The sequence below is a fragment of the Hyposmocoma kahamanoa genome, unplaced genomic scaffold, assembly GCF_003589595.1.
Source record: "Hyposmocoma kahamanoa isolate Upper Pololo Valley unplaced genomic scaffold, ASM358959v1 120, whole genome shotgun sequence".
In the NCBI taxonomy this organism is placed as follows: Eukaryota; Metazoa; Arthropoda; class Insecta; order Lepidoptera; family Cosmopterigidae; genus Hyposmocoma; species Hyposmocoma kahamanoa.
The window spans coordinates 446,033-456,374 of NW_020653415.1; the positions used below are offsets into that span (position 1 = coordinate 446,033).

General features: G+C 35.8%; 1 protein-coding gene across 2 annotated transcripts; it reads left to right on the top strand.

Moving 5' to 3' along the window:
- Window positions 1–796: 796 nt before the first annotated feature.
- Window positions 797–10,246, top strand: LOC113240159 (zinc finger protein 583-like). Of its 2 annotated transcripts, none has more exons than XM_026477391.1 (7): window positions 797–948; window positions 1,873–1,980; window positions 4,314–4,440; window positions 5,397–5,491; window positions 6,800–6,889; window positions 7,688–7,815; window positions 9,871–10,246. In XM_026477391.1, exons 1-7 carry the CDS (start codon window positions 913–915, stop codon window positions 10,049–10,051), a joined length of 765 nt encoding a protein of 254 aa, XP_026333176.1. In that variant the 5' UTR covers window positions 797–912; the 3' UTR covers window positions 10,052–10,246. The 2 variants fall into 2 exon arrangements, with proteins under 2 accessions (XP_026333176.1, XP_026333177.1); XM_026477392.1 differs by having other exon boundaries at window positions 7,688–7,806; window positions 9,871–10,240.
- Window positions 10,247–10,342: the final 96 nt, after the last annotated feature.

A 10,342-nucleotide genomic window follows, 5' to 3' on the forward strand; every position in this document is an offset into this window, starting at 1 on the left:
GTAGACATTTTTTTTCTTTTTTACCTGGCTTTTGGCGGTAAAAGTTTGAGAAACTTGAAAGCAAACTTGAGAGGTTTTTGACTTAGCTTTAAAACGGGAAAAGTTGTAACACACAGGAAACCGGATTAGAAGGTGGACAAACATAAAAAAAGGAATTAGGGTGGGGTAATGAGATTATATAAACAATTAGTATAAATATAGAATAAATATTATACACTTATACAACAGATTTTTTTTTTATTGACTTAATAAAAATAATTTCAATAAACAATTATTGCTGATGTAGTGATAGCCAATATCAAAACAAATTTTAATTTACGCTTCCGGAACAATAATAACCAAAATAGGCCATTGCCTCATTAGGCAATGAGCTTATTTTTTAATTTATTGTACATACGTACAACAAAATAAATTTCTTCCACATATGAATAAAAATATGATAACCAATGATCTTAAATGCTGCACCTGTCGCGACTGCATTGCTCCACGAAGTCTGATGAGATAATGGTACATTAAACTAAAACTCAAATACACCCTGAGCCACAGAACAAAAGTGTTGGAGTCCCGCCACAACGTGAATTTTATTCGTTTGTGGTGAGAATGCCGACCGAACATCTGTTGACCTTCATGAAAGAGGAGTTTTGGCCGAAGGGTGTCATATATCGGCGATTCCGCGACCGGTTACGTGAATAAAAATAATAAAAAAGTGTATAGGCGATAATGTTAATTTGCTCAACAATGTTGCTGGCAACACTTTTGTCTATGATCACCGCGCGGGCCCCACCCCGCTCCATCCACCACCCCCCGCCTTCATGTCTGTTTCGAGGAGTCGCTTTTATTGAGAAAAACATCAATATTTACGGATTTGTATGATTTATTTATCGAATTTGTGTGAAATTGTGTGTGTAAAAGATGGATAAATGTGGGATATGTTCAAAACCAGTGGTTGTAAGTATTTATGCGTAGTTATTCATGTTCCTTTCTTGTTTTTGTATTATATTTTTTTTTGTTTTCTTTACGAGAATGTTATAAAAATAACGCGTACGGTGAGGTTTCGTCGTCTTATCGATTTGTATTTACGCTTATGTGGGTTTCCTTGGTCTTAACTACATTTTATTGTGCGCAGTGCAGTGCAATAAAACGTAAAAAAAAACTTTCCCTTGCATTCGAAACCTGCCCGCGTATTTTTTTTACTTCGTCGTCGTCGGTCGCAATGTTTTTTTTACGTCTGACTCGGACTGTGTAAAAAACTTTGCGTTTGTTTTTTCCTCTTAGGCACATGAAGCTTAGCCCTATGTACACAAAGTATAAGGTCCATAGCCAGCTTTTGGTACCTACCTAAATATTTGACTGTATTCAGAAATACAATTATATTACGCCAAACTGTCAAGCACTTAACAAAACAACGTACTTCCATATTTTCTATAGCTTATTATTCTATATGTTGTTTTCACTGGGTTTCATAAAGTAAAGCCCAACACATACAAGAGCTAGAATTATACTGGAACGTTAGCATTGTGTAAGCATGTTTGTAGGTAATTAATTGTAATATATATCAGGTGGGTGCCCTGCAATAAGAACATTAAAGTTGAAATTTTTGAAAAAGATTAGTTTTCCTCACAAATTGATAAAGCAATTGTGATCTATTATTATTAGTGCATGTTTCCAGGGCATTTGCAGCTTATGTCATTGCGACTAGTCTATTTTGATTTATACTTATTATAGTTGATAGCTAAACTGTCGCTTCAACCTAGGGTCAATGGTAAAGGGGTAAAGCTGCGTTATTAGCACTCTGATTCTAAAATTTATTGAAATGAGTAATGAAATGAAGAATGCACAACTGTTCTAACATTTTTAACTTGTACATTGCAGCAATTATTTGAAACTGGCAAAGATGGTGTGTACGCCTGCTTTAAATGCCAGCCATTGGTGCCAGAGGTCACTATTGGAGACAATGTTCCGCAGGATAATAAAGATGAGGTAAAGATCAGAAGGTTTTGAATAATATATTTGAAATTTTCTGTGGCTACACTACACACAACTTATTGAAAATCAGTAAATTAAAATTTATTTTTCATTATACTTTTTAATTTTTTTTTAGAAGATTGCACATTTTTTCAATAATAAATGTTTTAAAAATCACCAAAAGGTCAAAAACAATGGTAATCTAAAAGTAAACACAAAAATGATTTGTTCCTTGCTGGGTAACAAGGCTACTCTACTTTTACTTATTTCTAATCATTTAGTGGAATAGTTTTACAATTAGAGTCCTTTTGTAGAGTAGAAAATGAAAAAAGTACAAACAAACTTACATTTTATCTTAAAATTATGGTATAAGTATTATGCATAATTAATGTTTATTTTAAATAGGTCATTACAGCATCCTACACCTAAAAAATTTTTGAACCAATATGAATTAGTGACCAACAGGTTGTCCTGAGTAAGCATACAATACTGTGGCGTTTTAATTAACCTGAGATAATTAAAATATGTATTTCCAATAATATACTGTACAGTAGCTAATGACAGTCAACGAACAGATGTGAAACAACACAAACAACTATCACTGCATTTAAAAATACTGATTGACTTTTCCATGTGTGTGCACCAGTATTATTAAAAAAAAAAATATTTTATACCTAATTTAGTCTGTTGAATATATGTGACTATATAATCTTCAATATGTTTGTGAAACTATACTTATTTTGTTAAATGTCAAATGTCAGCTCTATTCAACCTGCGTTTACACAAATAAATGTACAGACAGCAGCAAAATATCAAACTGTACATTGACTTATCTCGTTTTGTTGCTTTGGAGATAATATTCAAATAACAGTGTATAAGCTTGGTTCATACAAAAAACCGTTCTTTTTTTTATTAAAAGACAAACAAAATTAAGCGCGCATTTCACCGCCATCTCACCTGATGGTAAGTGACGTTGAGGTTGACGATGGAGCATACAGACTTAAATAATTTAATATTCAATTTAAAGTTTCATTGTCAATTACATATAATTAGTAATCATGGACATATGTACAGGAATGCTAAAAAAACGTTGTATTATGATAACAACTTCCAAAGGAACCACATTAAAGGTTAAAGCGTGAAAAACGTGCAAAGTGAATACAAAGTTCATTAATTCAATGTTTTGGAGCGGTTACACACGGCGACTTTTAGCAGCCATGCAAACACGATGCTAAAGCGATGCAGTCGCTAATCGTCTACCTCTACACACGCGCGCAACTTTAAGCAGCGTTGTAAACGCCATGCACGCTTTTTTTTCTTTTTTTTTAATAAATAACGCACACACTCAACATAGCCTCGCACTAGGGAACCCTGTGTCGCGGGTGCCATGGACACACACATAGACAACCACAAATGACACCCAAACTCACGAGAGAAATAATTGTAGGCCATACATACTATTTCTCCCGGCCCGGGAATCGAACCTGGGACCTCTGCGTGGCAGTCCGGCATGGTAACCGTTCGGCTACGGAGGCAGTTATAGTACGGAGGCTTTAAATTAATTAACTAATTTATTTATTTAATGTGTTTATTAATTTCTCTTTTAAATTTACAATTAACAAAACAAAATGTTATCCATAATCCAGGGGCTGTATCGATGCAGTTGCGCGTTTGCAGCGATGCAATCGCCTAGTATTTTTTTAAACAGCTAAAAATGCAAGAATTTCGTTTCTGGTTGGAAAACCGTGAGACGCCGCCTCCGAAGATTTTACGATCGGCGCACAGCTCTAGTGCAGTAATTGTAGGGTTTACAGGTTACGGAGTTACTATAATACTTTTAAACTTTCGCCTTGTATTAACATTTGGAAACGGGAATAAACGCGTTTACATACGAATAGGTATTTTTCACACCTATTTAGTTTCCCGACGTTTCGGCCAGGTTGCACTGGCCGTGCTCACAGGCTGACTGGTGATGCGGTGTTTACTTTACGGAGTTACCAATGTAAGTTGAGGATATTTCAAGGAAATCCTTATGACACGTATATTACATTTTTTAAATGTGAATGTAATATAAATTAATATTAGCCTGTTAATGTTCAAGGGTAATTAAAATTTCACGGTGTATAGAGTGTTAGCACTCTTGAACGTAGATTTTCTCTGTTTTTCGTATCTGCAGACAGGTATGGATTTGATCATTCAACCTGGGTAATAAGCGCCCAGTTATACGAGGAGAAAGGCTAGCGCGGCCGCCGTGTGGCGGCCGTCAAGTTACCACCCCTTCATGTAGTGATGAAATTCGTGCCGACTAAATGCGCCCTAAGGTTTCTATGACATCTTGACTATTCCAGGAAAGCTCAGAAAGCCTTCTATATTGCGACATATGTCACAAGACATTCAACAAGAATGCTCAACTGCTGAACCATCTGCGTAACCATCGTGCTGAGCGGCGGTTCGTCTGCATGTACTGCAATAAAGGTAAACGTTATTCCAACTCAATTTTACTGCTACCTGGGCACTCAAAGTGAAATAATCTTTATTTCATAGGTAAGATAATTACATTTGAAATTGTCATACTCGTTAAACTCTACTGCTCATTCGTGAGGCAGATTCCCCTGAGAAGAATGAGCAAGAAACTTTATTTATCATAGAATATTTAATTTAAACGTCTTAGATCGAGACTGCCTGCAAGAGCTTAACGGGCCACTACCACGGATTTTTGTCATCCAAGTACGCAGAAGCGGTATTATAAAAACCTTTAGTATATAGTTTTTGTTTCACTATAGTTTTAAACCTCGTAAATGGCAGATTTTGAAAATCAATCGGAATCTTATTGTAGAAGCGTATACATTGCCCCTTAAATTAATTTGAGACATTGTGAACACGACTGTCAAGAACAGCTACTTAATTTTTATTCCTCGTATTAATGTTATGTCTGTCACTAGTTGTCATAAAAAAATATATTTTTCTTAACATAAATAACATTTTCATAAATATACGGCGACGTAGTGTAAGAATGTTAATATCTTTAAACTTATCTCTCGAAGACACACTGGGTTGTAAACTGCACTGCAGTCGTAATCTGCGTACAAGTGAATCTATTTTTTCATCACACTTGCTCGTAAACAGTGTCATGGTCATCATCATCATGATCACCAACCCAGTGTCATAATATGTAGGCAAAATTGGCCGTAATGTCCGTCCCAACTTACGCCCCCACTGTAATGGTAGGAAATGAATGAAAAAAACATCAGTCGACTAATTTTTTGTTTTCAAATTACACATAATATAAAAAAAATAACCGGCCAGAAAAAAAATCGGCATTATTTTGTAGGTTTTCACTAGTATTCCGCTAAATGTTTCAAATAATTTATAGGGCCTAAAGTTGGAACTAGTGTTGCTAGCACACTAAAATGAAATATAATTAATTTCAGCTTTCTCCCAATCGAACAACCTGAGAGCTCATCTACGAATCCACACCAATGAGCGACCCTACAAATGCGGGGAGTGTGGGAAAGCTTTCACACAGGTACCTTTTGCATATGTTATAGCATAGTTTTAATCAAAATAACGATTGATAACATAATTATGTTGTAATTTCGAAGACTTTTAACGGAAAATACATGTTGGTTTTATATGGAGAGTTTATTGAAGGTCCAGAAGTCAGAACGACATAAAAAAAATGAGGATTAAAAAAAATATTTAGAACATTCAAGAATAATATAAATAAGCCAGTATTATTTGTTACAACATTCCTTGCGGCGGCAGATGACATAGTCCAATGACGTGATGGTCACCACTGGATGAAAGATTTTGATAACGAAGTGTGAATCTGTCAATTATCAAATAATTCTTGATTAAATTAGTGACTAGTAGCTTACTTCCGTTTTCCCTCCGACATCCGTCCAAAACAATTACTGTCAAATAAGTAATACTCGACTAAATTTAAAGCCGCATGATACGAATGAAGCTTCACACTAGATTATGGTCATTTAATTTCGTTGAGTACCTATTACTTATTTGACAGCAATTGTTTCGGACGGATGTCGGATGGCGGACAGGAGTAGACCTCCAGGGTTTATAAAATATAATCTTATTTTCTGTATTATAATGTATGGGTTAAATACCAAATCGTAATTCTAATAATTATCACGATGTGATCGTCAATGAGAATCATATCTATTCTCAAATCTTGCAATCGGTTTAACTATAAACCAAATAAGTTCTATTTTGTTTTGTTTGTTGTAAACGCTGGATACTGCAATACACTTACTTATCACTGTATGTATGTATCAAGTAAATTGTTTGAATATTATATTGAGCACACACCACAAGAACACAACGTTCTACATTATAGAAAATGTTTATGTAATTAAGTGTAGGATGTTTCATTAACTAACTAAGCAAGGGACCGAACCAGCGGAGCTTGTTTGTCGGATCTTTGTATCTGGTTTTTAAGTCTTTAAAGAAAGAAATATATTAAAAGTAGTATATATGTAAAATATTTTATTTTTCAAGCGCTGCACACACGTCCGTTACTCGGTTTTAGGGTCCACTGAAAAACAGCGTCACAGTCTTTACTCGGCTGTGACATTAGCTGAGTGGATCCTTTTACATCCGCTACAGCCGAACACATGACATTTATTCAAATTGGGTTGACTGTTTCAAATTGGATTATGTTTTTTCTGTTTATATTGTTTTTTGTTTTACTTTTGCTTTGTGTTTTTTTATTTCGGTGCATTTTTGTGTTGTGGCGTTGTAATAAATTAATCTATTCTACTCTAAATAAACAAATTAAGAATGGATGTATATTGAATAACGATTTGCACGAATACAGGTAACAAATTTGAACAACCACGTACGTCTCCACACCGGCGAGCGCCCGTTTGTATGTCCCGAGCCGGGTTGTAACAAGGCTTATGCCCAGGTGAGTTTTGCTGTATTTTTCCTTCATGTTGGGGTACCATGCAAGCAGGTATAACCAACATCGAGTATATAACCAGAAATAGAGACGAAATAAGGGCCATCCATCCCTGGCCACTCATCAGGTATAAAAACCTTACTTTTGAATATCAACTCTCGTTTGCGCTGAAATCACAAATTAGAAAGCTGAAATAGTACAGCGCCAGCAACTGACCTGTGTTTACGTCTCCGTATATTCCAACAATATTCTGTATTTATTGTAATAAAGATAATATCTCTAATTATGGGGGGCTGTTCCATTCGGTGGTGTGGGAAAAACAGCAAAACATCTAATTACAAAACAAACGGAATCATATTTCATGGTCTAATTTTTTAATTTTCGTCCAGTATAGCAAAGCTCAAGTTAAATTGGTCAATTTGAAGTGAAACAAGTGACGACACCCGTCAATTGTTTCGAATTCGGGCTGGCTAATCGAAGCGCAGTTGTCACCGTAATGATTTGGCAGAATAATTTTCAATTTTTTTAAGTAACGTACATACTAATAACCTCGCACTAGGGAAACTCTGTGTCGCGGGTGCCATCGACACACATAGAACACAACAAATTACATCCAAACTCGTGAGAGAAATAAATGTAGGCCATACAAACAAACATTTCTCGTAGTCTAGGAACTGAACCCCGGGATCTCTGTGTAGCAGACTTTCAGAGTTGCGTCTTTGTTAATGTTGTTTCGTTTAGAAACTTTTTTCAAAAGTTTTTTAAAGTATAATACAAAATGAAGTAATCTCATGATGGTTGTAGGTGACGAATCTGAACCAGCACCGCAAGCGGCACCTGAACGGTCGGCCTGTAGAGAGTTCATACGAGTGCAACATCTGCGGGGAACAGTTTCAACAGAGAAACCACATGTACAATCACAGGTGTGTACCGTACGTACTTTATCATTATTGGCTATTATATTCCATTCGTATTACGAAAACATTATAGTCCATTTCACCTAGGACGAGTCCTGTGACATTTCTAATGTTTACGTTCCACGTTATTTATAACTAATCTCTCAACCAGGTTACAAAAAGAAATAGCAAAGTCATAATGTGCCAAAAACAAACAATATTTTTGGCAGTTGTAATTTTAAATAAAAATTAGAGTATTATGTAGAAAGAAAATGAAATAATAAAGATAAAAATAAATTACTCCGATTACTTGATGCTTAAAACGGAATATTTTGTCCGTAGAGATTTACACCATTAAATCGATCAATCGAATCGATTATTGTGTATCTCGCGTCGATACGAGTGCATACACTTTGTGTGCGGGTCGTTTTCTTTTGTTTTGAGTTTTGCATTTTGTTCATTATTTATTTTTAAATTTTTAAATCGATTTTTTTTATTCAATTTTACAACACTAATCTGTAGAAACTTCAAATCTCAAACATCACCGGAATCATGCTATGTGAAATGAACTATAGGTGCAATATCTTGGTGAAATTACTGACACATTGCTCATATTTCGTTTTGTTTCACTTGATTTTATTTTATTTTTATTTCCCTTTTATAACATAATAATTGAATCCTTAATATTTTGTTAATTATTTATTGTTAAATATTTAAATCGATTTTTTTATTCAATTTTATAACACTAATTTGTAGAAACTTCATATTTCAAACGTCACCGGAATCATGCTATGTAAAATGAACTATATATGATATAGGTGCAATATCTTGGTGAAATTACTGACACATGGTATTTGTCAACTTGTGTCTCATTGACTTACGACTTATGTGTTGTTCTGATTGCGGAGCAATTACGTTGAGCTATGGCCATTTTGTCACCACGGCGTACACAAGCAATGTGGCAACTTCACGCGGCTCTTTGTATTCGCTATTGGGTGTTTGTTGTGCTTGAAATATATTTGACTTATGATAAACATGCAAATACCGCCACATATGACCGTTTACATAGGCAAGTAAGTGATCCCTTTGATGTGCATCGAAAAACCGACCAGCGCAAAGTAACACGTGTTTTGATGTTTGCTGTATTTGTCGAATAGGCAAGCAAGGCAAGTACTTTGCCACTTGAATATATCAAATACGTAAATGCAAATAGCCATTTGAAGTGTCACCATAACGCCTTGCATATTTTTATTTTTATTTGTGTTTGTCCTTTTTGCTATTCATTTTTTTTACCTTTTTCAAGGCTTTCTTTCTCATTAAAATCTGCACGCAAAAGCGTTTCTAGCGTGGAATTTGCTTTGAAATTCGAACTTGATGATGGACCGTGGTGCACCTAACTATTTCTTTCGATGAAAAAAAAAAAGATAATGACACGTTCAACTACGCGATTTGTCGTAAATTACTTATTTATGTAACATAAATCCGTTGGTATATTTTATTCTTATTATTGTTGACATTGACAACGATAACTAATTTTGTTTATTAAATTATTTTAGTTCAATGTTTTTCTTTCATTTACCATTTTCCTCTCAGGACTCCATTTTCTAATCTAATAGTACATTCCTTCGCTTCTTCAGATTTCAATACAAGCACTGGAGTCAAACAACAACTTTGCAGCCTTTCATAACAAATAACTATTGCTTCTGTCATAATTTCGATTTAAAGCTGTGAGTGATACTGCATCTGTTATGGACAGACTGTCGATTATTACCAGGCGTACAACTTGTTCGTCCCGTCAGTTCTTATCATAAAAAAAACCAGATTGTCGTATTAAACCTACGACACAAAATCCTTCGAAATGTGATTGGCCTTTTTGCCCAAATGTCCCTATCATTTGGCTGGTCAGTCCGGCACACGCAAGGTCCAGCTGTTCGATTTTATCACCTGGTAGCGTAGCCTAGAAAATGCTTGTTTAATCTGACCTTATCCAGGTTGTGTCGTTCGGGAAATTCAATGATAAAGAGTTCCACATTTACGCACTCAGTAAACTTGTACAAATATCTACCAGTTATTGTTGGTATGAATACCCAGACGCGATGTCCACGCCGTCGTGCACAAGCGGCCCGCCATTGTGCGCAGTCGCAGCCCACCGCGCGGCCACGTCTGCAAGCTGTGCGACTTGACCTTCCCCAACGAGCGATTGTTGCAGCAACACGTTCAGCGACACGTCGCCAACACTGACTCTCACAGCGAGTCTGGTAAGTACCGTTGAACTATGAAACACTACGTAACGAACTGCTGGTCTGCCACGCAGAGGTCCCGGGTTCGATTCCCGGGTCGGGGGAAATATTTCTATGGCCTACATTTGTTTTACTGTATCCGATTCATATTCGTTCTAAAACCGAGACTATACAAATGTAGAAAATTCGGACCCCCTTCGGATGTCGCTTGTGCACTAAGGATTAGAATCCGTGAAATTACGAATATCGCTTACAGGAGATAAAATGATCCCAGTGAGATTTCGGACCGTAATTTCTCGGATTCGGAACTGGGGGGCTACTCT